This window comes from Chamaea fasciata, unplaced genomic scaffold, assembly GCF_029207755.1.
Source record: "Chamaea fasciata isolate MVZ Bird 193981 ecotype frontalis unplaced genomic scaffold, bChaFas1.0.hap1 SCAF_5, whole genome shotgun sequence".
NCBI lineage: Eukaryota > Metazoa > Chordata > Aves > Passeriformes > Sylviidae > Chamaea > Chamaea fasciata.
Window position 1 is genome coordinate 47,655,374 of NW_027094090.1, and position 25,922 is coordinate 47,681,295.

Consider the following 25,922-nt stretch of genomic DNA (forward strand, 5'->3'; position numbering starts at 1 on the left):
ATACATGCAATTCATATTTTTTTTAAATCCATGACAGACCAATCTAGTAGGGTATCTTTTTTAGTATCATAGGTATCTTTTTTAGTACTCACTTTCCCCCATACTAAAACCATGTCCAAATTCATACGTTTGCTAATATTCAATATTATCAATCTTAATTTATTAATAATTAGATAGTGCCTATGAAATAAAGAGATGGGTGAGATTCACAACTCTTCCATTCTGGGGTTTGTGGGATTTGTTTGTTTCTTTTGTTGGGTTTTTATTCTCCTCTACTTCTCTTCTCACTTTAATGTTTTCTGACTCCTCTTCCCTTTTATGCACAAAAGCCACTAGATGGCAATGAAACTGCTGGTACTCAACAGCTCTGCCAAGTCAGCAGGGAGAAAGTCCAGGCTTCAGAAGCATGGATGGGTGCCAGGGACCGAGAAACTGGGACCAGCCGCAGATTGGGCTATGTGAGTCAGGAAAAGCACTTAAGTGCTGGCAAAAAGTACTGCCTTGCCTACATGACCTATTGTGGTGGATGACTTGGTGACCTGAGGCATCATTTCTTCAAGATGTAACGTCTCTTGTCTCGTGACACAAGTAGCACTCAGTTTAGAGGTACTTGTGTAGAGGCAAGACACTGTCAACCAGTAGAATGGCAATATCTGTGTGTTGGAGAGGTAGGAGTTCCTGGCTCTTGTTTTCTATGTCCAAATGTACATTCTAAACTAAGAATTAAAATCAGAGAGATTGCCAATCATTGCTGTATGAGAATAATAGAGTCAAATAAAAACAAATCTGTTGTATTTTTCAAGCAATTTGCCCACATGCTCTTGAATGCAAATGCTAAGCAGTGCCAGGGGAAGTGGGGTACGTAATGAGGAACACAGAGATATATAACACAACTGCTACCACCTCTAGGTATATCCTTGTTCTGGTGGACTTAAAGGAAAACTGGTTTCCCCACAACAGATTTAATTCCTGCTCTCTCTAATCTTCTGGCCAGTCTTACGTTTGGTAAGATGCCATAACCCGTCTGTTGATGTTTCCCCTCTGGACTCCTTAAAGCTGCCTCTCAGTGTGACAGAAGTAGCAAGTGAAAAATGCGAGAGGACGACTCTCCTCCAAATCAGCAGACACTGCTGGGAGAAAGCAGTCAGGGCTGAGGCAGTACCACTATCCCCACTGAGCCCAGTATTGCCAGGACAGAAGATTCCAAGCTTTATGAGGTGCAGCTAATCTTTGAAGAGTCAGCCATCCCCCTCTATAGTGACATGGCACCTGACAGGGATGTGTACGACCACAGCTTTCCATCACATCGTCTTGAGCATTCTGCCTTCGCTCAAGCTGTTGTTCTGGACAAAGGATTAAGAATTAAAACTGTGATATATGTGCTCCAAATAAGAACAGCCTCAAAAAAACCTGCAAACCAGCCTAAGCTGTTTCCAAACCCATGTGGAAAAACAGTACAATTGTAACCAAAAGCTGCCCAGCTGAACGCTCTTTCTGATGACAATAATACAAAGAGAACACGCCAAAGAGACACGAAGTGGGGATGACCAGGCTGTGCATGTGGTTAGCAAGACTCCCTTGGCACTGAGAGCTCCTGAAGCCTTGGCCCTGAGGATGCTCCTTGATTTTGTGCAGTTTGTGACTAAATACTGGCACTAAATGCATTAATGTGATGCATAGCTTATAGTCTTTTACCCATCCTGCAGTGATCCTTACGAATTAGCCAACTGAGTCTCCGTTACTTGAAAAACTGTAACAACATTGTGTTGCGTGGTATGTTCACCAGGAGCAGGGAGTCTAGAAATCCTGCCCAGAGATCTGACCACCTCTGCTCCCAGGCGCCACCTGTGCAGAGAAAAATCTCCTTCCTACATCTCCTCCCCAACATGCTGGTTCTTTAAGCCTGCACCCATATTTTATTGCTTGCACATTGATGTCTCGTGCATCTTCATCCTTTTTCTTCATGCGCTGTGGACTTTTGCTGGAAACTGTACTTTGGACAATGGCACAAATCAGCTCCCACCAGGTGTTCACCAGCCTCGCCAGTTTACCACAGTGGGGGCTGTGGGAAAAGACAAGTTAACGGAGTAGCTTCTGTGGTCCCCGATGGCATCAAATTATCTCTCCCGTTCTCTTTGTACGTGTGAGCTTCCCGAAGAACGTCATTCAGTCATTTTTTTCTAGCAGTCCCTTGGAAGAGCAGCCGGTGCAGGAGCCCAGAGGCATCCCAGCCCCGCTCACGGGGGAGCAGCGCCGCCGCGAGGCCAAGCCCACAACAAACCACGGAACAGACCTGAGGCTGCGGGCAGCCCCTGCTCCCGTAGCGCTTTGCATTTATTCCCCACGGACAGAGGCTCCCCACACGCCCCTCGGCTCAACCTTGTTTCAGGGCACGTTGGGCGATCCCCCCTGGAGAGCCTGGGGGAGCAAAGGCCGCGCTGGCCGCGTTCGCAGCCCTATTTCCACACTGGCCGTACGGGCGCACCCGCCCGCACCGCGTGTCCACCCGCTCCCAGAGCCCGCCGGGGCCGGTTGGGCACTGGTCTGTATCGTCTGTATCATCCCTATCATCCGTATCACCTCCACCATCCGTATCACCTCCACCATTCCTATCCCTGCCGCTCTCCCCGCCCCGGCCTGCCCCCGGTTCCGCCCCGACTTGCCGCCCCGCCCCAGGTCCAACCATAGAGTTGGAGCCTCCGAGGGGGAGCGAGGGGCGGCGGAACCATCGAGCCGGGGCCGCCGCTTCCGGAGCGCGGCTCCGCGCCGCCACTCGGTGCCGGTGCAAGATGGCGGCGGGGCCGCGGTGGCGGGCGCGGGGCTGAGCGAGGCCGCTGCAGCCGGGGGCAGCCGGGCCCGGCCGGCCCGAGGGGTGAGAGGGGCGCGGCGGTGCTGGGCTGCCAGGAGAAGAGAGGCGAGGAGAGGGCGGCAGTTCGCGCTGCCTCATTTTCTTCCTCTTTCCATCGGGCGGGAGTAGGAGGGAGGGCTTTCTGCCCCGTCCCCCTGTGGCCAAAAGAATAATGAATTTAGTGCTTGATTTATTTTATATATGTATTTTTTGTTCACCTTCGGCCGTTAACTTGGTGCGTTGAAACTCTTTAGTCTGGGTCCTTAGAAGATGTGAAATCGAGGTTTCGGAAATTTGTTCTTTTTTCCTTTAGCCTTTAAATATATAAATATGGGAAATACGGGGTGTAGTTGTAAATCCGACCTGTTTGGTGAGTTTCCCACCTGAAGAAGCGATAGTGTCTTGCAAAAGGAAAAAACAAACCCACCCCAGGGTTTTGGCAGGGTAGTGGGTTTGGACGGGGAGGGAGAGAAGAAACATCCCTGGCTGTAGTTTGGACACTTACTTAGCCAGCTGTAAGCTGAAGAAATGTAGAAAGACAGGAAATAATTTTTTGCAGAATAATCCTAGACATATTGATACAGTGAGTGCTGGGGAGAGATATCAGGGGCAGTGAGAAGTCTGAGGAAGAGAGGATTTGTGGGGAAACATTTGAGATTTTGGGGAAACATTTGAAACAGAAAGGTGAAAACTGGAGAGCATTTATGAAAGTGAATGAGAAGCTAATACACTCTTAGAAAAACAGAATATGTGTTCCTCTGTGCCCTACACCCCTCCACAGTGTAAGCACAAAGCTTCTTGGTTTGAGTTGTAGCGTGAATAATAACAAACTCATCAATTAGTTTAAAATTATAACGTACTAAAGTAGTAGTAAGTGGGTATTTAGATAAATTGTAGTACTTTGTTGGAGTAGGGCAATTTTGATACAGGTGCTGAGCTCATAGTCAGGTTTGAGGACCTTAAAGGTGTTTGAGCTCTTCAAGGGAGTAACTTGCTGATAGAAGAGAGACAAGCATCCTCAGGCTATCAGTCTGTAGGACCTGAAACCATGTCATCTTTTCCAGGTCCCTCCCCCTTTTTTTAGTTTTGATTTTTGAGGCAGAAGAAAAAAGATCAAAATGGGGCGGAGATCTACATCATCCACCAAGAGTGGGAAGTTTATGAATCCCACGGATCAGGCCCGTAAGTATCCATGAAAGCCAAGCAGGTGGGAATGGGGAGTGCCTGGAGGAGCAGATAAAAAGCTTTCTCTGAGGATAAAATCCTCACTTGTGGATCAGAACAGTTTCTCTAACTTGAAAAACATTATCTCAGTTTTATCTGGGAAAGCTGCTTGCTTTCATGTTCTTGCTTCTGTGAAGTATTTACCTCTTGGTTTTCTGCTGGTTATCAGTGTTGGAAGGCCTTTGTACTTAGCTGTTGGATAAACTGCAGGCTGCTTCCTGGGACAGAGTTAATCTGTCCCAGGCAGGAAATTGAGGAACATGTCAAATTTTGCAGGTGCTCTGGTTAGATGGGGGAGTTGTCTTACTGTTTTTTTCTGTTTTTGGTAACATGCCAGGTTATCAATACTCAGCAAATAAAGAAAATCCGGACTCCCACAATGGATATGGTTTATTTCAGAGGCATTCTTAAGGCCTACATATTTTTAAAGTGTGTTGTCTGATGACTCTATTTCAGCTTCCGTGCAACAGTCTTTTCATGATTGCACCTGTTACTATGACTTGGGTTGCTTATTGTTCTTTTTTTTGTATGGAAAAAACCCTGCTTCTGAAGACATGAAGACTGCAGTATCTCTTTTTTCTCTATAAAACACAAGAAATACAAATCTATTTCATGTCATATTTCTCTTTCACTGGGAAGCTGAATTACAGTAAGTGTTTGTAAAATGAGTGAACTGTTGAGAAACAGCCCTAGTCTTGTTGAAGGAAAGGTTCTTTGTTAATTTGATTTTGTCTTTCAAGTTGTTATTTTCTTTTTCTTTTTCCCTCTAGGGAAGGAAGCTCGGAAAAGGGAACTAAAGAAGGTAAATTAGGAGATTATGGAACGTTTAGTTGGCATGTCCTGTACTGTCTATCATGTGTGTCATTGTAAAGGGCCATAAATAGGCTGTGGATATTTTGGTTGATATCCTAAGACTGACTTTGGAAATGTCATCCAAATGTGTAGTTTAAAAAAAACATAGAAGTCTTGAACATCCCCAGCTGTTTTTAAACTTGTAATTATTTTTGAAACATTGCTGGAGATACTTAGTAATTAAAAAACCCCAAAACAACAAAGCAAAGAAGCAAGCAACAAACAAACAAAAAAAAATCCAGACAAAGCATCCAAAACTCACACACTTCATAGTGTGTTTTACTGTATTTTGTCAGTTGGTTATTGTGTTGATTGTATGTGTTTAGGTGGAGTGAAGGAATGGTAGTAGCATTTGCAATTACCAAGGTAGCAGAATTAAAATTACCAGAAGTTTTAATTAGATTTCCTGCTGATTTGTGCCATGGTGAGCATTTTCAGGATGCTTTGAGGTGTGATTTTTTTCTTCAGACTGGAAATACTGAGAAAGGGGTAGCAGATACTTTGTGTCTTTCTACTGTGAAACTTTTCTATCTGCTTGATCTCTGATCTTAGAACAAAAAGCAACGGATGATGGTACGAGCAGCTGTACTGAAGATGAAAGATCCAAAGCAGATTATCCGGGACATGGAAAAATTGGATGAGATGGGTGAGTGAAAGGTACCAGGTATTGGACTTAGGAAGTAGTTTATGTAGATGTACAGTGTACATTTAACTGCCAGTGGGGGAGACTGAAATAGAGTAATCTTTTACCCTTTCCTGTTAGAAAGGGGAATTCTGTGAGTACCTGGGGTTTGATTATGATTTGAGGTGTTGTGGTGCCATCAAAGAGGACTCTTTTCCTAGAAGATGATTGTTAAGAAGAATGAGTAGTATGTGTGAGTGCTGCTAATACAGAGTTCAAGGAGGGGATTGTCATAAAGCTGAAGACTTCCTGGAAACAAGGATTGGAACTTGTTTTGAAACAGTTTCATTCATCATAGTTGTGCAATAAAGTAATTTGCAAATTTTTTGGTCACTTTTTTTGCTGTCTTGGATCAGAGTTTAACCCAGTGCAGCAGCCACAGCTTAATGAGAAAGTGCTGAAGGATAAACGCAAAAAGCTCCGTGAGACTTTTGAACGTATCTTGCGTCTCTACGAGAAGGAAAATCCAGATATCTATAAAGAACTGCGCAAGTTGGAAGTGGAGTACGAGCAGAAGAGAGCACAACTCAGCCAGTATTTTGATGCTGTCAAGGTAATGCTTACTGTAGTTCAGTCTTGTAACTGTGGTGGTGTATTCTCTTTGCTCATTTGGTGTCACAGTTACAGAGGAAGGGAGATTTTATGTGAGTTCAGCATCTTGTGGCCCATATGGATGCTAATTTGCATAGTGTCTCAAATTAGAGCATTTCAGTGAAGACAGTGTGGTGGTTGTCAGGTCACTGTCTTTCTCTGATACACTGATCTCATTCAACATGAAAAGAGGAAAGGGAAATTCGTGTTGAAAATCAGCAATATCAGCCTTTTGTGTTCTGTATTAGAGAGCAAGCCTGTGAGTGTGCAGTTGATATTTCTGTGAGTTTCTGCTAAATCTCTTGTGGGAAATAATGAGAATCCTTTGGCATTCCTTTAAAGATCTTTCTCTAATATTCATCCCTACCGTGCTGGAGAGCACAGTGTTGTGAAAGTGCAAGGATCTGTAAGGCCTTTTTTTTTTCTTTCCTTTGGAACATGCAGCAGTCTGTTACTTGAATGCTTAAAAAACGCTAAAGCATAGCCACACTTGTCTGCAGTCTCTTCATTTTGTAGACTGGAGGTCTAAAAGAAGATAAAAACTTGACTGAGTTTTGACTGAAATACTAAAGCTTTTCATGGGTGCATTGCGAGTGCTTTGGTTTGCATTGAAAACTTTTACTGTTGACACTTTCCCAAATTTCTTTCATGGACTGCTGCAAGATAACACGCCCTAAGAGCATACACGTTTAGTAAGTGGTGGCAGGTTCCATATGTTCTTTACTTAAGAAAAGTAATGAGTTTGTGCAGTAGCTTCTGTGGGAGTACTCCATTCTCTTTTTGCTTTTTTTCTCTCCCTTCTAGAATGCTCAGCATGTTGAAGTGGAAAGTATCCCTTTACCAGATATGCCTCATGCTCCCTCCAACATCCTCATACAGGACATTCCCCTTCCAGGGGCTCAACCACCTTCTATCCTCAAGAAGACATCAGCCTATGGGTATGTGGAAAAAGAAACTTAAAGGGGAAGTAAGAAGGAAGCATTACAGGGGAGAAGCTAGAGGTAGAAACAGAGGTAATGTTGACTCGTAGAAGTCAGGAATTCTGTGCAAGTGAATTGTGCTTTCTTTTAACCAAAGCTCTTTTTAATCTTTCCCCACTGTTACAGCTTTTTGTTTAAATTTCTTTGAGTAATACATTATGCCTTCTAGTTTTTGTCTTTTTCATGTCAGGAAAACTTAGAGCTCTACTGTTTTGAACATGAATGCCCCTTAAATCGCCATATGTGTGTTCTTTTGTCCTGCTGGCATATTCAGTGTATATGAATAGTTCGTATAAACTCCTAGTTTGCTTGGTTTTGTTCTGTGGGGTTTTTTTTATTTCATTCTAGTACTAGTTTTTTTCTATTGCTTTCTGAATAGCCTTCTATTTTCACTAATTCTGTGATTATTTAATTTATTTTTTGTCGGAGGATTCAATAGTTGATTTTTTTCAGCATTGTCTTCAGTTGCTTTCTGAGGGGCCTTTGTCTGATCTTCTGCAGTTGTGTGTTTGTGGTTGTAAACTCTGTGTCAAATCTATACGTTTTAAATGTTCATGCTTCTTTTTAGAAGTCTGCATAAGCACTGGTGAGAGAAGGCTAAATAATTTGACTAAAGACATGTTTGCTTTAATTGTGTTCCTACATTTCTCATTTCCTTTCTTATTTCCAGACCACCAGTTCGGTCCATTTCTGTGCTTCCTCCTCCGGGGCTTGGTGTTCCACGTTTACCTCCAGGCAGGAAACCCCCTGGACCTCCACCAGGGCCCCCCCCACCTCAGGTCCTACAGATGTATGGCCGGAAAGTGGGTTTCACCTTGGACGTGACTCCTCGAAGGCGAGAGGAGGAGATTTCGTACAGTTCTGAAGCAGGTAAGGACTTTTCCTATTCCTCTCTGGGGTTTTCCTTGGCCTCTGTTTTGCTATGAATGGTACCGCTGTGAGTACAGTGTGCCCTAGACAGAGTGTTCTCTGGACACTATGAATGTTAACATTACTTGAAAGACTCTTATTAAGTGATTGCTCCTCTGAGGTAATTCAGATATGTTCATAATATCTGCAATTTTGCTACCAGCTGTATTTTTAAATGTTGAAACTTTTAATTACATGTCTCAGATACTTCTTTTAGGTAGGTATCACAGATTAGGTTTTTTTGGATGAACCCTTACAGTGCTGAAACATGGTTCATATAATCCCTTTAAAAAACGCAATCGCTCTTGGAGAAATCTTCTATTTTTAAAAAAATCAAATAAACACCCCCAAACTAAAACCACAACAAAACCCACAACTGGCCCTGAGTGTGCATTTGCTAGGAGAACATAGGTCCTCTTTTTCATACAGTTGTGTATCATCCCTAGAAACTCTTGTGACTAGGTGGATTAGCTTTGTTTCATGCCAGAAGGCATCAAAACATTTCAGTGGTGGGCAGTTGCTGAGTAGAAGTTAATGAATGAGCTGCAGTGGCAGTTGCCTTCACTTTTTTGCTGTGCAAATTAATCAGCAGGTTAATATGAAATCTTACAGATTTTCCAAAATGTCCTTTAAGAATATGTGCTAAGAAGTAAAGGGATGACAGTTTGTCCATGCAGTTGCTAAGGGGATTATTGTGACTGTAAACATACACTGGTGTAAAGGAATATTTTGTATTTGGAGTTGGTGCATTTCCTAATACTTTGCTTTCTGCAGGACAGAGAGGCCACGATGACGACATGTCCAGCACTAGTGAAGATGAAGGTTATCCTGAGGATATGGATCAAGACAAGCACGATGAGAGCAGTGATGACAGTGACAGCGATAGGTCAGATGCAGACAGTGAAGGAGAGGACTTCCTGCATCGTGATAATGACAAGGAGAGGGAAGGTGGTGAAGAAAAGAAATCGGGTATGAAGGGGAAATGAGAGACTGGGAGTTGATTTTTCAAAAGAAAAACACTACTTGATGGAGTTGAGGGGGTGTGTATATTTTATTCAGTCAGCTAACTATGTTCTATCTCACCTAAATTTTGGCTAAAGGAGTTTTATTAATAAATGAATCAGGAGGAGGCTATCTAGAAGTGAAGCAACTTTCAAATAAACTTGTTTTCTTAAAAGTTGTGTTACCTTATAGCTCACAAGCCATTTTTCACCCAAATCACTGCATTGGTAAGATACCCTACAAAATTAAGCCTCCATGTAAAATATGCTCACTTGCCTGGGGGAGACTCATTGGTAGAGAATATTAGGTTAGCAAAACTTTAGTCAGAAACACAAGTGTTAGCTCTTATCTAAGGAGCATTATGTTAGACTGATAACAGGTATCGACGTAGCTATCTGATTTTTCTTACTTTCTTCCCACCTGCTGTCACCCTCATCTGTACCCTGCTTTTCACCAGGTCACAGCGTCCGGTTTGCAGACATGCCTGGGAAGTCACGAAAGAAGAAAAAGAACATGAAAGAACTGACTCCACTCCAGGCCATGATGTTACGAATGGCAGGTGAGTAAGGTGGATATAATATGGAGTGATATGCTATTAGGCTTCCAGTTAAGGGTTATGTGGCCAGCTTACTTTGCACAGGTTTTATTTTGTAGAGTAAATACTTTTACTATCATAATGTAGGCTCTGCTGAGAGTATCGGCTCTCATTCGGTGTTTGAGTTATAGTTTGGTTTTTGCTTCTTTGTTTCTTTTTGTTTAGGTTTTGTTTGTTTGTTTGTTTGTTTTGTGGCTTTTTTAAAATTTATTTTTGTTTAAGTGATGTGTGTGTTTTGCATAGCAGAATTGAAGTTAAGAGTAGCAGTTTAGTGGTTTTTTCTTCAAAACTTTTCCTTGCTTAACTTTTAAGCAGTTGTTCAAATGAAATACGAATATCTTGGTGAAAGAGAAAGGGTAACATTGTCTGCATGCTCAGCATGTAACCTGTAAGGATTTGTACTCCCTAAAAATACCCTTCTGCTGAGATAAGATGTCTTGGTTTGGAAAGACAGGTGTCTGCTAAGGAAGGCAGGAGTCTCCCGTGAAATGAAGCATGTAAATCTCCTACCTCCGAATTATTATAATTTTGAAATTAAGGGGCTTTCAGGCAAAGATATAAGAATAGGAATAACAGTTCTTTACTAGGAAAATTAAAATAAAAATGTAGTAGTACAAAAAAAAAGCAAACGAACAAGAAAACACTGACAGAGTCAGAATACAGCCTGACACCCTGTTGGTCAGGGTGTTGGTAGCAATCCAGTTAAGTCCTCCTGGAGTGACAGATGTGGTTCTGTTGGAGCAGGGATGATCCTGTAGAAGGGTGTAGTTTTCCTCTGAAGGAAAGATGGATGGATCCACTGGGTGGAGCATCTCACAATGGAATCTTATCAGTCATGCAGTGAGATTCAATGACCCATTAACAGCAGATATTCCCCAAGTTAAGAGGGATGGGTCATAGAAGAGATAAAGAACACTGCCCCAGCTGGTTTTAACAGATGGTCATACTTTTGATTACATTTTTAAATTTATTGTGGCATTGTGTCCACAATCCCCTGTTGCTTCACCTCCCCACAAACTCCCTTAAGGCAGAGATTAAATAGCAGCAGTTTAAGTTGGTAGTACAAGTTTCAGGTCCCAGAGAAACACATAATTCTTGTTGTCAGAGCTCTCTCTAGAACAGCAATTATTTTTCTATTTTTTTAAATTTGTTTTCATTTTATGTTTAACAGTAAAAAGTGGTCAGATTTCTTCCCTTTGAAGTAAGGTTTATATTTCTCTTGCTTCTTTTTATTTTATTCTGTGTACTCAGTTTTCTCTAATGTTCACAAAGATGTTATGCGTAGGCAGATTTTATAAGTGTATCTCCATATCCAGGTCAAGAAATTCCAGAAGAAGGGAGAGAAGTGGAGGAATACTCAGAAGAAGAGGAGGAGGAGGAAGAGGACTCAGAGTCTGAAGAAACATCACAGCAACAACAGCAGCAACAACTCAGTGAGGAAGCACTTGCAGAGACCGGGTCCTCTACTGCGACTTCCCAGGCACAGCAGCAGCAACAGAGTGCACAGGCTGTGCCTCCAACTCAGATACAGGCACCTCCCATGCCTGGGCCTCCTCCGCTGGGACCACCTCCAGCCCCTCCACTGAGGCCCCCAGGCCCTCCCACTGGCCTTCCTCCTGGCCCTCCACCAGGTGAATACTTGATTTGCTCTGCTTTGAGGGATGCAGGCTCTCAGGCAGTGCTATCAATTCGGGAGTTTGGAAGCTGCAGAATGTGTTGCAGGTGGAGTATATGAACCGGATTACTGAGTCTGTCATCAGTCTACATCATCGTTGCTGTACCTTGCTTTTGAGGCATCAGGCTCCTGTAGCTGTAGCCTCCCTGATGGTTGTCTTTGTTAGAGCCAACACTGGCAGACAGGAGTAGAGCCAGTGTATGAAGTGGAGTAAAAGAGCAAAGGTACTTATTTTTAGGCCAGAAGAAAAGTCAAATGCCACAGAGGAAGGTTTTTAGCTGTTTAAATTCTGACAAACTCAGCTCAGAAGCTGTTACCAATTACTACTTAATTGTATGGGGAGGAACCCTTTTTCCATGATACACTGGGACTTTCATACAGATGCTTTAACTGTGTAACTGCTGCCTCTGCTTGAGATTTTGAGAAATTCTGTTTCATGTGGAAGCTAAGTAATACAGTTTTCATTCATTCATATGTTGAAGATCTTTATGAGAGATCTGATGAGTTTAATTGCGGGGATATATTTTTAACTGTGAATTAAATTTATCTTTTGTTTCATGAACGCTTTCAGGAGCTCCTCCGTTCCTGAGACCTCCCGGGTTACCAGGGTTACGTGGGCCTTTGCCTCGACTACTGCCACCAGGTCCTCCCCCGGGGCGACCACCTGGTCCTCCCCCAGGCCCCCCACCAGGTCTGCCCCCAGGTCCTCCTCCACGTGGTCCTCCTCCTCGTCTGCCCCCTCCTGCCCCACCAGGTAAGGGGTTCTGGTTTTTTCAGGGCCACGTCCCTTCTTGCTTTCTTTTTGCAGTCTTGGCTGTGGTGATCAAACCAGTGAGGTATAATAGGCTGCCAGTTTGTCTTTGTTCCTGTCTATGGCTGCATTGTGCTCTGTGCTGTTAGATTATTCTGTGCAATAACAGGTAAGTGCTATGCATAGTTTGGTAGCAAGAAATCTGCCCTCAGAAAAGGAACTTCAGAGTTTAAACTTCTGCTCAGCTGGACTCCTCCTGAACAGCCTCTGGGTGCTGTAATGGTGCACCACAAAATGAGTTGAAGATGTAATATTTATTTTTTGTGCCTGGGTCAGACATTTCTGATGACTCATATTCCAGAGGGATGTATTGTCAAGAAACTTTATTCTCAGATTATAACTTTAAAAGGGAGCAATAAACCAGCTTCTGTGGCTTTCAGAGTCTGAAGAGCAGCATTTTCAACCCATCATTCAGTACAGATGTGAAAAGTTTTTGGTTTTTCTTTTTTTCAGCTACTGCATCCTGTTGGGGATTGTTTTGTTTTTTGTTCTTGGCATTCTGAGCCTGTGCACTTCTGTGTTGGAATATTTTGAAATTCCCAGATGTGGAGACACCTCACGCTTTCTTTTCGTCTTACAGGCATCCCTCCTCCTCGCCCCGGCATGTTACGGCCGCCTCTGGTGCCTCCATTAGGCCCTGCCCCACCTGGGCTCTTTCCACCAGCTCCCATTCCAAATCCTGGGGTGCTGAGCGCCCCCCCCAGCTTGATCCAGCGGCCCAAGGCGGATGACACCAGCGCGGCCACCATTGAGAAGAAGGCCACGGCCACCATCAGTGCCAAGCCGCAGATCACCAACCCCAAGGCGGAGATCACGCGCTTCGTGCCCACAGCCTTGCGCGTGCGCCGCGAGAACAAAGGGGCTTCCGCCGCCTCCCAGAGGAAACAAGATGAGGAGCCTGCCCTCCCCTTAACCAAAACTGCCCCTAAGGCTGGATCGTCTGCCCCTGTCTCTGTACAGACAAAGGATGATGTGTATGAAGCCTTCATGAAAGAAATGGAAGGGCTCCTGTGACTTGTCATGGTCCTAGTCAGCTTTCCTGCCCCTCTGGACACAGATCAGATCGCTGTGGAGGGAGAAGAAGGGAAAGTCCTCCTGCAAGCAATGAAAGGGCATGACTGGAAATGGTTCCTTACCCACAGGTTAACTTGCCAGTGTGCTGTGAATAGAGGCTGCTGTAGCTGAGATGTGCCTGGGGACCTCCTTTCAGAGCTACCGTGTCCACTTGGTGAAAGGAAATTGCAGTAAAGAAGGTGATGCTGCTCCTCTCAAGTCTTCCCCCTTCCTTGGAGGGAGATAATGGTACTTGGGGACAGGGGTGACTATTCTCTGCCTGAATCCTTACACACCCTGGGTGCTCCGGTGAGGGTAATGGAGCAGGTTTTTAAGGAGCCAGAAAAATGTTAGCAGCATTTCATACACAATTTGTTGTCCAGTTTTTATTTTCTGTACTTTTTTTTTCCTGTAAATATTTTATAATCATGTTTTTTAGTTGCAGTGAGGTGGATCAATCATCTTTCTTCTGGGATAGTCAGGAAGGTAATTTGTTGCATATACTGTTCACTGGAATTTTGCGCCCTCTCCCTTTCATGGTCATCTTAATGGATTTCTGTTGGCTGGGAAAACTTCATTTTGTCTTGTGAGAGACAATAAATGTTCAGTGTATCAAAATACTGCTTTCCCTGTGATTTGTGTAAAACTAGCAGGCAGGTGGAGAGAGGAGGGAGGTTTCTTTACTCGCCTTGGAAGACGATAGAGGCGTTCAGAACCTCAGAAAAGAAAAGCAATAATCACATTGTAAATAACATATACTTACTTTTTCACACTAAACTTCTGCTCTATTCTTGTTTTTAAGTTCCTAAACATCCCTTTTAACCTTTATTGGTAGCTAGTAAAAACTTAAGTCCTGAAATACTACTACTACTTACAAACCAATTTATTTTAAATACTCTGATTGGAAGCTTTGCTTTGTATCAAGCCTCAGACAAGCACTGGGCGCATCATGGACAGGCTCCCTTAAGTTAAAATTAGTAAAACATTTTAATGTTACAAGATTGACAGATAATTTTACTTGTGGCTAATATTCAAACAATACATTTAGTTGACTGTAAGTTTCAGGCTTAGCTGAATGCACCATGTTTTGAGGTTAAATCTGCTTTAAGGAGACAAAGTTATCAGCTAACCAAACTTACACTTGGAAACTTCAAATCTATTTTCACAAATTCTGGACACAATCAAAAACGTTTGCACAGCGGTTCTCTATACAGTAAAATTTACATGAACTCACCCACCTAATGCATATTCTCCACCTTCCTAATGCATATTCTGTGATGTAACTACACAATTATTGAAACACAAAGTTCTTTATTGAGCAACTTCTGTTGTGTAAGTTATATGAGGACATTAGTTATGTTTACAAAAGTTGAGAAGATTCAGCATGGAGACAGACAATTCAGCTTGAAAACACCAAAATGCGTCTGATTACAGCAATACTGCAGTTATTTACCTCTAGAATCAGAGAAACGTATTACGTGTTCCTGCCTAGTTTCTACACATATCGGTAGTGCTGGGGTGTAAATGCTTCTACTCAAATTAAGCTTCTATCTTGGCAATAAGACATTTTTAAAGTAGCCCTGCAGTAGCATTTCTGAGGTTTAAAATACAGGCTGATTTCTAAACACACAGCGATGGCATTTAGCGGGAGTTTCCCCCGTTACGGGGCGGCAGCTGTGCTCCCCTGCTCTCCTCGGGCGGGCGGGAAGGCGTTTCCCCAGCGCTGTCCTCGCTCAAGGAGCGGGGCCGGGGCGGCCGCGGGGGCAGCTCCTCCAGAGCGGCCGCCGGCGGCTCCCATTGGTCGGATTTGGATCCGCGGCGCCATTGGTCGGAGCGAGCCAGAGAGCGCTGCAGCCAATCAGAGAGCCGGCGGGGCGCGCGCAGGAGCTATAAAAGCGGCCGCGCGCGGGGCGCAGGGACACGTGACAGTGCCAGTTTGGGCGGCGCGGCGGAGCAGCCTTGGGAGCGATGTCCGGGCGCGGGAAGCAGGGCGGGAAGGCGCGCGCCAAGGCCAAGTCGCGCTCGTCGCGGGCCGGGCTGCAGTTCCCCGTGGGCCGCGTGCACCGGCTGCTGCGCAAGGGCAACTACGCGGAGCGCGTGGGCGCCGGCGCCCCGGTCTACCTGGCGGCCGTGCTGGAGTACCTGACGGCCGAGATCCTGGAGCTGGCGGGCAACGCGGCCCGCGACAACAAGAAGACACGCATCATTCCCCGCCACCTGCAGCTCGCCATCCGCAATGACGAGGAGCTCAACAAGCTGCTGGGCAAGGTGACCATCGCGCAAGGCGGCGTGCTGCCCAACATCCAGGCCGTGCTGCTGCCCAAGAAGACCGACAGCCACAAGGCCAAAAGCAAGTGAAACAGCGCGAGGAGCGTTCCCACCTCGAAAGTAACCCAAAGGCTCTTTTCAGAGCCACCCACTTCATCATAAAAGGAGCTGAACATCCTAGCAGAGAAACAAACTAACGTCCCCCACCGTCGTCTTTAAAAAGCCAATAAAGAAACGAACAACCCCCCCGCCCCGAAACACCCCAAATCCTTTTTATCTTAGTTCTTGAAAAAAATCCTTACACAAACCTACCCCAACACTTTATATTATAGCTCTTAAATTAGGATTAGAATTTTGAAAACCCCACTATATAATACGTTGCTGACATGCCTAGTAAAATTAATGCGATTTATTTAATGTGAAATAAATCACTTTGCGCTGGTAGGGGTGAGAAGGACACAATTTGTTAAGACTGTAAGAAAGAACCCACAGCCTCATCATGCCTCTCCTTTTTCAGCGCGGCCCTTTGTAAAGTTCAGGTAATTCACTTGTGTCTTTAAAAAACAGCCCTGCCCTCTCCAAACAACTTTTAGACCTACAGATACTGTTGGAGAGGAGGTTTTTTTTTGTTTGGTGTTTAGTGGGGTTGTGGGGGTTTTTTTGGTTGATTGGTGTGGGGGGGTTTTGTTGTTTTGTATTAAAAGGCATTCTGAGTTACTAATCCTTCTTATTAAAAATTTTTGAGCTGCTGAGCCCATTTTCTGCCTCAAATATGAAGGAATTTGAGATGAATTGTTCATGACAATGCACAGGCAACCTGAGGTGAAAGGACTGTTCCCAGTTTTGATTCTATCTTATACCTAGTGCTAAATATACACCATAAATATGGTGAAATAGAAACAGAAAATCTGCTACTATTGGTCAAAAAAAGTATTCTAATAATTACCCGTTTGAAAACAGTAATTACTTGAATCATAACATGGTCCAGAATTTTAGTATCACCAACAGTTTAAATAGAAAGAGGTTAAAAGGAGTTTACAGGCCTTTGTCATTACAATGGGTTGTAGGCATTAATAAACATATCTGAGAATACTTATTTTAATTCTTTGTACTCTGAAAAACAATGTACATTTTTTTTAATTGAGACTTGGTCTTGGAAAATGCATCAGAAGACTGTTCCCCTCTTGCTTAGGTGTGAGTTGTTTCAGTGTAGCAGATACATCAGGACATGGCACTTTTAGTATTAATTCCAGTGTAGGGATCAGTCACTGGAAAGTAAGAAAATGGAGTATTTAGGAAACTGCTGTGAAAGAGGAATCCTAACTTATCACTTGAGCAAATTTTATTATGTTCCGAGTAGTGGGAGTATCAGCTGGAGAAGTGTCTCCTTAGACAATGATGACTCAGATTTTTGCCAATCCAGCTGTATCAAAATAAAAACACTAACATATTATCAAACGATAGGGCACTGGTTATCACTATTAACATAAACTGGCCGTGTTAAGTTTTTATGCCACCTAATTAATTAAGAAAGTTAGTATTTCTGTAGCAGAGGACGAGGGAACCATGTCTGCATTGTGTACACTGAGCAACACAGCACACACTGCTATGCTGTAAAAAAGTCACCTCATTTGGTGAGACAAAAAGCGCTTCACAGGACTTTAACCTGCTCCTTGCCTTGCTGCATAATGCACTAATTTAATTTCTCTTAGTTATTTTGAAAGAGGTAAAGGATTTTGGACAAAGGAGCTAATTTCTAATCCATATTCAGTGCTCAAGATGAGCCTGTGTTACTTCCTCCTCTTTGAAATCAAATTGCGACTAAAATATCGATTTAAATCCCTGATTTTCAGTTCAGATTAAGAGAAGACCCTTTAAAGAATATTAATTAATTACTTTTGAAATGTAGTTCCCCACATCGCGGATTTTATTTAGAAGGAAAAACAAAAGTTTCTGTCTCCTGAGGTCTGTTCAGGTCCAGGACTCAGTGTTTATCGCCTCTTTTTTAGCTCACCCGTTGCCTCTTCGAAAGGAAACTTGGCCGAGGGGAACAAGAGTCTTTCTTTTCCACGCCGCTGCGAACTGAGGGGGGGTCGGTGGCGGAAATTCTGATAAAACCAGCCATTTTTGGCTCCTAAGAAACACAAAATGAGCGGGGAGAAGGGACCTTTCTGCCGTGCAGCGGGGCGGGCTCTGCAACGCACCAATCACCGCGCGGCTCCGCTCTATAAATACGAGGCCGCCGACTTGCTCCAGGCCCAGTGGTTTCCCTGGTTCGTGGACGAAGGCCGATACAATGTCGGAGACTGCGCCTGTTGCCGCTCCCGCTGTTTCTGCTCCCGGTGCCAAGGCCGCCGCCAAGAAGCCGAAGAAGGCGGCGAGCGGCGCCAAAGCCCGCAAGCCCGCGGGGCCCAGCGTCACCGAGCTGATCACCAAGGCCGTGTCCGCCTCCAAGGAGCGCAAGGGGCTCTCCCTCGCCGCGCTCAAGAAGGCGCTGGCCGCCGGCGGCTACGATGTGGAGAAGAACAACAGCCGCATCAAGCTGGGGCTCAAGAGCCTCGTCAGCAAGGGCACCTTAGTGCAAACCAAGGGCACCGGCGCTTCCGGGTCTTTCAAGCTGAACAAGAAGCCGAGTGAGACAAAAGAAAAGGCAACGAAGAAAAAGCTGGCTGCCAAGCCTAAGAAGCCGGCGGCTAAGAAGCCCGCCAGCGCTGCCAGGAAGCCCAAGAAGGCGGCGGCGGTGAAGAAGAGTCCGAAGAAGGCGAAGAAGCCGGCGGCCGCCGCGGCCAAGAAAGCGGCCAAGAGTCCCAAGAAGGCTGCAAAGGCAGGCCGCCCCAAGAAGGCAGCGAAGAGCCCGGCTAAGGCGAAAGCGGTGAAGCCCAAAGCAGCCAAGCCTAAGGCAGCCAAACCCAAAGCGGCAAAGGCAAAGAAGGCGGCGCCAAAAAAGAAGTGAAGATGACTGAGAGAATTTAAGAGTCTACTCATTTAAATAAACCCAAAGGCTCTTTTAAGAGCCACCCACTTACTCTCAAAAAGAGCTGAAACGCTTCCGGTTATATATCAGCAAACCAAAATCACTTTCAGATTTCGGTAGGAGTTCACACGGCAATAATAAAGTTCCGATTTCGGGTACGTGTGCGTTCGGTAAGGCCCGCGTGGGAAATAAGCTTCCTTTAAAAGGAAGTGTTGTCCTTACGTGCAATTGGGGAGCGCTGCGGTAACAGCTGCGCCCGCCCCGCCCCCGGGTCATTGACCGGCGCAGCCCGGAGCGAAAAGAGGCAGTGTCGGCGGCTCCGCGGAGCGGTGAGCGCCCTCCGCTCCGGTGCCCGGGGGAGTTTAAAAGTGCCGCGTTGGGCCGTGATTAGCCCCGCACCGCCTTCCGGCAGGCCCCGCCTTCCCAGGGCGGTGACCCCCCCCCCCCCCCCCCCCGGAATCCGCCGCGGCCGTGCCCGGTGCCGGCCCCGAGCGGGAAGCGAGCGCCGGCTGATCGGTGACGCGCGGCGCCGCATCTGCCCTCCCTCCCCTGTCTCATGGCCTTCGGGTTGGGGGAGGCGAGGACGGGCATGGAGCAGGGATGGAGAAACTTGCGGGCCGTGCCACGGCCATGTCCGGCGGCAGCTGCTGCCCAGCTCCGCTCTCGCAGCGGGGCGGCGGAGCAGGAAGGGCTCCGGCCGCCGCCTCCCAGTAAACCTTGCCATGTAAATCACTGATCGCCCACTTTTCTTCGGCAGTTTTTTCCCCCCGCCTTTTTTTATTTATTTATTTTATTTTTTCTGTTTTACCTCCAAGAAGGAACCATCTCCTGCAAAATCTTGGGACATCGGTGTTCAAAGCCTGAAAACCCTTCATTAAGAAAATCTTTTCCTATCGAGTACGGACATGTACTTGAAAAAAAAAAAACACCCAGCCACATTGACAAGGGTAATGGCAGGTTAGGATATATGCGAGTATTATAAAACCCAGAACATAAAATCCCGGCTCAAAAATTAACCGGCCAAGACGGAAGCAACCTTTTTTTAATTTTTATTTTACTGCTATAGTGCACTGTAAGTAAATGCGAGGTCTTCCAAGTAAAAGGCATTAAACCCGTAGAAAATTTAAACAATTTCACTTTCCCCCCACGACTTGCATTTGAATAAGTAGCTGCTGTTTTCAAGTCCCCTTTAAGACGTAACCGGGTTACAGGTTTTGAACGAGCAAGTTTAAATACCATGCATAGGAAATGTTAATTTCTAGAAAACTTACTGGGTACGTTTCAACTTGCTAGGGAGAGGACCCCCGATTTTCTAATTAACATGCAAATGTTTAGCTATTTACATACCTCCCCACTAAGAGCACTGATTCAGCCCTTTTACTTGAAAACGTGGTGGCTCTTAAAAGAGCCTTTGGGTTGAAAGTGGCGGTCCGAGACGCTCTACTTGGAGCTGGTGTACTTCGTGACAGCCTTGGTGCCCTCGGACACGGCGTGCTTGGCCAGCTCGCCGGGCAGCAGCAGGCGCACGGCCGTCTGGATCTCCCGCGACGTGATGGTGGAGCGCTTGTTGTAGTGCGCCAGGCGCGACGCCTCGCCGGCGATGCGCTCGAAGATGTCGTTGACGAAGGAGTTCATGATGCCCATGGCCTTGGACGAGATGCCCGTGTCGGGGTGCACCTGCTTCAGCACCTTGTACACGTAGATCGAGTAGCTCTCCTTGCGGCTCTTCTTGCGCTTCTTGTCGCCCTTCTTCTGCGTCTTGGTGACCGCCTTCTTGGAGCCCTTCTTGGGCGCGGGGGCGGACTTGGCCGGTTCAGGCATAGCTGCACCTCACTTCCTGCTCTGTCAAAGCGGAGTACCGGATTCCGCCTTTCCTCCCCTATTTATAGGGCTCTTATGCAAAACTACGGTATCAGAATGTAGCTTTTCTATTGGACAACAGGGGTAGTGACGTCATCCACAGCACTAAGCACTTTGCTATTGGTATTTTTTAAACGCCACGCTAGGATTGGTCCATGATTCCGATGCTGTCAGCCAATCAGAATGAGCTCTTTCAATCCCTGCGTTCGCTACCGAAGCTCGTCCGCCGCGGCGCGGCCTCTCCCGGGCCCAGGGTCACCCAGGAGCACCCGGCTCGTGTGTCCCCCGCAGCAGCCGGCGGGTTTGGAACCACAAAATGCAGTTATGGGCATTTCTAAGGAAAAAAAAAAAAAACCCACAACCACAAAACACCCCCTCTCCCCCCCAAATCCATAAACAAACAACTTGTGAGGGCTTCTGCTACTATTTTCTTTCCTTTTTCTTTTTCTTTTTTTCTTTTTTTTTTTCGTTCTTCCCACCCCCCCCCCCCCCCCCCCGAAAAAGAGGCATATCTGCATGGTTCATAGAATAGCTTTCATTTGTAACAAACAGCCACAGGATAAATATAAAAGGGAAAAAGATGCAGCCAGGAAAGATATAGGGAGTCTGGAATACAAACACTGTTAATCATGTTTAGAATTAATCCTTTTTGGCCCATAGATGGTGGCTTTTTTCACCAATTTATATGAGATGGAAGCTGTGATTTAATTTGCAACATGGAATGTTTGGATTTCTCCTAAGATGCAATAAATATTGAAAGTACATGTTTAAGTCAAAACCATGATAATCCTAAAAAATAAAAGTGAATTTTATTCTGCAGTTCGAAATTACCATGAACCAGAAAACCAAGCTGTTTTCTTGTTCATATCACTTCATTGTGCAAGAACAAAACATGATGCTATTTCCTTTTGGAAACCTTAAGGACTATTTAAAGACTGGACTTACCTGGTATAGGACGAAAAAGTTTTCTTGTGTAGGCCCATGCTACCTATCTGGAACAAGCGAAAAACGAGATCTTAGCAAGCTGGTCTTGCTTCTGCTCTTTTTTCCTTTTTACCATGCCAAGCAGAAGCATAGATCCACAAAGATCTCCAGCCTGTATGCAAAACAGAGGTGTCTGAAGGGAAGCAGACATATAAAGGTTGGGATATTTTTCCTTTCCAGGGAGAGAGGCTTGCTTGAAAGTGCTTCTGCTGTACATTTCTCCTGAACTGTGAAGGTAAAGCAGTCCTGCAAAGAGCAGCTTAATGTTACCTCAGTTATCCTGCTGCTCTGTTTTAATATCTGCCCTCTCTCCACAGCCCTGCTGCCTCTCATCCAGAACAGGGATATATGCTGGAGATTTAGTTTTTGAACATAACTTCATTTTAGTGTGGTGTAATTTTCTATCTGGAACACAGAGAAAAGAACCAAGAAGTCCCAGGAAAAGTTAAAGAAGAACTTGGCAATCAAGAGCACACAGCAACAGGGAAAACTGCAAATTTACTGATGATGAGACACATTTGTCTTGTAGTTAGGATTATCTGGGAAAATTTTTAAAGTGCAAAATGAACCTTAGAATTATATTTGAGAAGCTGAGTTACCAGGCTGCGAGCAGCTATTGTAGATCTTTTAGCTTTTGACACTGAAATTTTAAGCATAATTACATGATTTGCTCCATACTTTGTCACCTGTAGCTGTAAGTTTTCTAGTTTTTTAAGTTGTTGAGTGTTGTGATAATTTGAAGACCGTAAAACTCCCTGGAGAAACATTAAATATGCCACATTTTGACAGCAAAAAATAAAGACTAAGAAGACCAAGGTGAAAGAACAGAAAAAAGAAAGACAAGAAGTCAACCATGCATTTTCAAAAAAACTCCCGCACATATGGACACTTGAAACTACTAAAGGTGATTAAGATGATGGATCTCATTAAAATGAATGCGGCTGAAGAAGTACGGTAACTACAGAATACTGGTTTGTGATCAAAAAGTAATATAAACTGAAGAAAAAAACAAACAGGGTAAGAAATAGCTCAATAGTTATCCGTAAAGAGTGAGACTATGAAAACGACCAAACACATGGCAATTTTTAAAAACACAGGAAGTGGTAAAGGTTTTTATCATAGGTATAGCTGCAAGAGACATCAATCAGCTCCTTCACTAACACATCAGTCCCAAAAACAGAACAAAGCTGAGTAATAATTAAGTCAAGGACATGGGACACGCGAAAGAATTTCCCCGTGGCAAAAATTTAAAGTGTCGCCCTCAGGGGGAATAAAACAAAAAAATTGGCAGCACATTTACTCCCCTTTCTCAGCCTTCGGTAGAAAAGCGTGCATTTACCGTAGAAGCGGGACCGTAGCGCCCACTCGCTCCCTTGCCCGGCCGAGCCCTTTGACGGGGCGCAGCTCGGTGGCAGCGGCGGCGCGGGAGGCCGGCGGAGCGCGGGCAGAACGTGGCTGTCCCGGCCGCGCCGCCGCCATTGGCCGGGTTTTGCCGCAGCCCCGAGGCCGGCGGGGCCCCGCTCCCTAAAGACACCGCGAGCCCCGACGGCAGGGCCGAGCAGCCGAGCCCGGCCGCGCTCCGCTCCAGGGCCCCATCCGGGTTCGGCCTCCCGGGAGCGGGGCCGGGCCCGAGCCGGCGGCGCGCGGCCCCGTTGGGAGCGAAGGTGCAGAATCCCGGCCGCTGGGGGAAGGGCGCGCAAGGAACCGCCCCGGCCCGGCCCCGGCGCAGTCCTCAATCAGGTCGGACCGCCGGCAATATACAAAGGCGCGCGGCGACTGCAGTCACATTGAGCAGTAAGCTGACAGCGTTGCAGTATGTCTGGTCGGGGCAAGGGCGGTAAGGGGCTCGGCAAGGGCGGCGCCAAGCGCCACCGCAAAGTACTGCGCGACAACATCCAGGGCATCACCAAGCCGGCCATCCGCCGTCTGGCTCGCCGCGGCGGCGTCAAGCGCATCTCGGGGCTCATATACGAGGAGACGCGCGGCGTGCTCAAGGTGTTCCTGGAGAACGTGATCCGCGACGCCGTCACCTACACGGAGCACGCCAAGAGGAAGACGGTCACGGCCATGGACGTGGTTTACGCTCTCAAACGCCAGGGTCGTACTCTATACGGTTTTGGTGGTTAAAACTACATGTTAACATTTATGTTGTGTATAAACCAAAGGCTCTTTTCAGAGCCACCCACAAATTTCATAATAAGAGCTGTTTGTTACTAATGCGTGTCTTTGTTTGTGAGGTTATAGAAGACAAAAATAATAGCACTCGTGAAAATATTAAACCTAGCAAGAAGTTAATTGTGATGGTAAATCCTCTAGTCAATGTTCACCCAGTGCGTTGTGCATCGTGCACTGAATTTTACTAGGTCCGGGACCCTGAGTGTAGCTAGGACTGTGTAAATAGCAGCTCCTGAGCTCTAGCGGTTACAGGACGGAAGTGTCTGAGATTACGTTTGTACATTTTACTCCAATAGGAACTAAACGATTATAATCCTCTAATTTGCATAGCGCCCTTATAAATGGAGGGGGGGGCGGAGGTGCCATTTTCTATGTTGTTGTGCCACTGTGAAGATCTTGGGAAGAAAATATTGAGGATGCCTGAGCCGGCTAAGTCCGCTCCAGCACCGAAGAAAGGTTCTAAGAAGGCCGTCACTAAGACTCAGAAGAAGGGCGACAAGAAACGCAAGAGAGCAAGGAAAGAGAGCTACTCGATCTACGTGTACAAGGTGCTGAAGCAGGTGCACCCCGACACGGGCATCTCGTCCAAGGCCATGAGCATTATGAACTCCTTCGTCAACGACATCTTCGAGCGCATCGCCGGCGAGGCGTCGCGCCTGGCGCACTACAACAAGCGCTCCACCATCACGTCGCGGGAGATCCAGACGGCCGTGCGCCTGCTGCTGCCCGGCGAGCTGGCCAAGCACGCCGTGTCCGAGGGCACCAAGGCTGTCACCAAGTACACCAGCTCCAAGTAAAAGGATTTAAAATTACAAAGTAAACGGCTCTTTTAAGAGCCTCCACACGTTCCTAACTGAGCTGTGATTGCAAATACGACACGGGATTTTTAAAATGTGGATTATGCAATACAAATGCAAGAAAATATAAACTACACCCTGTTGTGGGTATACAATATTGCTCAAGTCTCAAACCTACTTGTCTAATGCATTACTGATTTAAGCAATTACAAGCTCTAGTTGTGAAACCCGTGTGCGGCTCTGAAAAGAGCCTTAGTATTTTAGACAATATAAAATCTACAATTTTAATTTAGCCGCCAAAGCCGTAAAGAGTACGACCCTGGCGTTTAAGAGCGTAAACCACGTCCATAGCCGTGACCGTCTTCCTCTTGGCGTGCTCCGTGTAGGTGACGGCGTCGCGGATCACGTTCTCCAGGAACACCTTGAGCACGCCGCGCGTCTCCTCGTAGATGAGCCCCGAGATGCGCTTGACGCCGCCGCGCCGAGCCAGACGGCGGATGGCCGGCTTGGTGATGCCCTGGATGTTGTCGCGCAGCACCTTACGGTGGCGCTTGGCGCCGCCCTTGCCGAGCCCCTTGCCGCCTTTGCCCCGGCCAGACATTACACCAGCAGCTATAGAACTTTCCGACTCGCCATCAACCGCCCACATGAACCCTTTATCCTCCAGGAGCCGACCTGGTTGAGGACTGCAAATAGGAGGCGGCTCCTTCCGTGCCCAGTCCCCGCCCTGCGGCTCCGCGCGGGCTTCCCGCGAGACGAGGCCGAGGCACTTTCCAGGCCGTGTCCCCCGGACGCCGCGCGGCGGCTCCGCCTCTCCCGAGCAGGGCCGGGGCCGCCCCCGCTCAGTCCGCGCCCCTCCCTACTGCTCTCCCGTCCCGCTCCGGCCATGCCCCCTCCGCGGTGACAGCTCCTCCTGAGCACTGAGGCTCCGCCGGTAGCAGGAGCGGGGACTGCGGCACCCTCATTCCGACACTTCCTTTCCCATTCCTTTCCCCCTGCCCGCGGGTCTGCGGCAAAATCCTACCAATGCGGGCCCTCGCCCGGCGCTCCCGCCCCGCCCCTCCGCTGCTCTCTGCCCGCCCAGTCCGGCTTCTGCATTTGCCGCTTTGGTTATTAGCATTTGCTTGCATAGACACTTTCCTCGGGAAAATTGATAAAATTTCTGTCAACCTTGTCCTCGGCGACCGGCAGCTTCTTTCTCTTACTAAGTTTTTCTTCTTTTTTTTTGTTTAAAATAGGACGGGAAGGAAACACTCAAGCCGTGTCATGGCTAGAGGATTTTTCTCTCCTCTCCTCTCCTCTCCTCTCCTCTCCTCTCCTCTCCTCTCCTCTCCTCTCCTCTCCTCTCCTCTCCTCTCCTCTCCTCTCCTCTCCTCTCCTCTCCTCTCCTCTCCTCTCCTCTCCTCTCCTCTCCTCTCCTCTCCTCTCCTCTCCTCTCCTCTCCTCTCCTCTCCTCTCCTCTCCTCTCCTCTCCTCTCCTCTCCTCTCCTCTCCTCTCCTCTCCTCTCCTCTCCTCTCCTCTCCTCTCCTCTCCTCTCCTCTCCTCTCCTCTCCTCTCCTCTCCTCTCGCATTTCCTACAGAGGATTAAAGCACGAACTGTTCTATGGCCTGTGTTTCTTTTACTGGGTTTTGTTTGTTTGG

The 25,922-nt window shown here is 46.5% G+C and overlaps 7 protein-coding genes and 1 long non-coding RNA gene across 8 annotated transcripts; 5 read left to right on the forward strand and 3 right to left on the reverse strand.

Moving 5' to 3' along the window:
* The first annotated feature begins 2,754 nt into the window (after positions 1-2,754).
* On the forward strand, positions 2,755-13,840 carry WBP11 (WW domain binding protein 11). The gene is made up of 12 exons (XM_066183484.1): positions 2,755-2,872; positions 3,913-4,030; positions 4,843-4,874; positions 5,477-5,570; positions 5,963-6,159; positions 7,002-7,135; positions 7,848-8,047; positions 8,861-9,055; positions 9,546-9,647; positions 11,000-11,314; positions 11,930-12,112; positions 12,750-13,840. Exons 2-12 carry the CDS (start codon positions 3,967-3,969, stop codon positions 13,181-13,183), a joined length of 1,950 nt encoding a protein of 649 aa, XP_066039581.1. The 5' UTR covers positions 2,755-2,872; positions 3,913-3,966; the 3' UTR covers positions 13,184-13,840.
* A 1,318-nt stretch (positions 13,841-15,158) lies between these two features.
* LOC136289553 (histone H2A) lies at positions 15,159-15,940 on the forward strand. Its single transcript, XM_066183489.1, has one exon. The coding sequence runs from the start codon at positions 15,191-15,193 to the stop codon at positions 15,578-15,580; it is 390 nt and encodes a 129-aa protein (XP_066039586.1). The 5' UTR covers positions 15,159-15,190; the 3' UTR covers positions 15,581-15,940.
* Positions 15,941-16,389: 449 nt separating this feature from the next.
* LOC136289550 (uncharacterized) lies at positions 16,390-18,771 on the reverse strand. Its single transcript, XR_010720812.1, has 2 exons — positions 18,687-18,771; positions 16,390-16,758 (listed from the first exon to the last, which is right to left on the reverse strand). It is a non-coding gene; the product is annotated as an uncharacterized lncRNA (long non-coding RNA).
* LOC136289549 (histone H1) lies at positions 17,733-18,508 on the forward strand. Its single transcript, XM_066183485.1, has one exon. The coding sequence runs from the start codon at positions 17,787-17,789 to the stop codon at positions 18,441-18,443; it is 657 nt and encodes a 218-aa protein (XP_066039582.1). The 5' UTR covers positions 17,733-17,786; the 3' UTR covers positions 18,444-18,508.
* Positions 18,772-18,985: 214 nt separating the features above from the next.
* Positions 18,986-20,678, reverse strand: LOC136289551 (histone H2B 1/2/3/4/6). The gene has a single exon (XM_066183486.1). The coding sequence runs from the start codon at positions 20,283-20,285 to the stop codon at positions 19,905-19,907; it is 381 nt and encodes a 126-aa protein (XP_066039583.1). The 5' UTR covers positions 20,286-20,678; the 3' UTR covers positions 18,986-19,904.
* Positions 20,679-23,108: 2,430 nt separating this feature from the next.
* LOC136289555 (histone H4) lies at positions 23,109-23,586 on the forward strand. Its single transcript, XM_066183491.1, has one exon. It carries the CDS (start codon positions 23,124-23,126, stop codon positions 23,433-23,435), a length of 312 nt encoding a protein of 103 aa, XP_066039588.1. The 5' UTR covers positions 23,109-23,123; the 3' UTR covers positions 23,436-23,586.
* A 119-nt stretch (positions 23,587-23,705) lies between these two features.
* LOC136289552 (histone H2B 7) lies at positions 23,706-24,380 on the forward strand. Its single transcript, XM_066183488.1, has one exon. The coding sequence runs from the start codon at positions 23,825-23,827 to the stop codon at positions 24,278-24,280; it is 456 nt and encodes a 151-aa protein (XP_066039585.1). The 5' UTR covers positions 23,706-23,824; the 3' UTR covers positions 24,281-24,380.
* Positions 24,381-24,508: 128 nt separating this feature from the next.
* On the reverse strand, positions 24,509-25,087 carry LOC136289554 (histone H4-like). The gene has a single exon (XM_066183490.1). It carries the CDS (start codon positions 24,927-24,929, stop codon positions 24,570-24,572), a length of 360 nt encoding a protein of 119 aa, XP_066039587.1. The 5' UTR covers positions 24,930-25,087; the 3' UTR covers positions 24,509-24,569.
* Between the last annotated feature and the right edge of the window lie 835 nt (positions 25,088-25,922).

Coding starts and splice junctions, on each gene's coding strand:
- LOC136289549 (XM_066183485.1), top strand. CDS start 17,787: ATGTCGGAGACTGCGCCTGTTGCCGCTCCCGCTGTTTCTGCTCCCGGT.
- WBP11 (XM_066183484.1), top strand. CDS start 3,967: ATGGGGCGGAGATCTACATCATCCACCAAGAGTGGGAAGTTTATGAAT. Junction 8,048..8,860: donor TTCGTACAGTTCTGAAGCAG/GTAAGGACTTTT, acceptor TGCTTTCTGCAG/GACAGAGAGGCCACGATGAC. Junction 11,315..11,929: donor TCCTCCTGGCCCTCCACCAG/GTGAATACTTGA, acceptor GAACGCTTTCAG/GAGCTCCTCCGTTCCTGAGA.
- LOC136289555 (XM_066183491.1), top strand. CDS start 23,124: ATGTCTGGTCGGGGCAAGGGCGGTAAGGGGCTCGGCAAGGGCGGCGCC.
- LOC136289553 (XM_066183489.1), top strand. CDS start 15,191: ATGTCCGGGCGCGGGAAGCAGGGCGGGAAGGCGCGCGCCAAGGCCAAG.
- LOC136289554 (XM_066183490.1), bottom strand. CDS start 24,929: ATGTGGGCGGTTGATGGCGAGTCGGAAAGTTCTATAGCTGCTGGTGTA.
- LOC136289551 (XM_066183486.1), bottom strand. CDS start 20,285: ATGCCTGAACCGGCCAAGTCCGCCCCCGCGCCCAAGAAGGGCTCCAAG.
- LOC136289552 (XM_066183488.1), top strand. CDS start 23,825: ATGGAGGGGGGGGCGGAGGTGCCATTTTCTATGTTGTTGTGCCACTGT.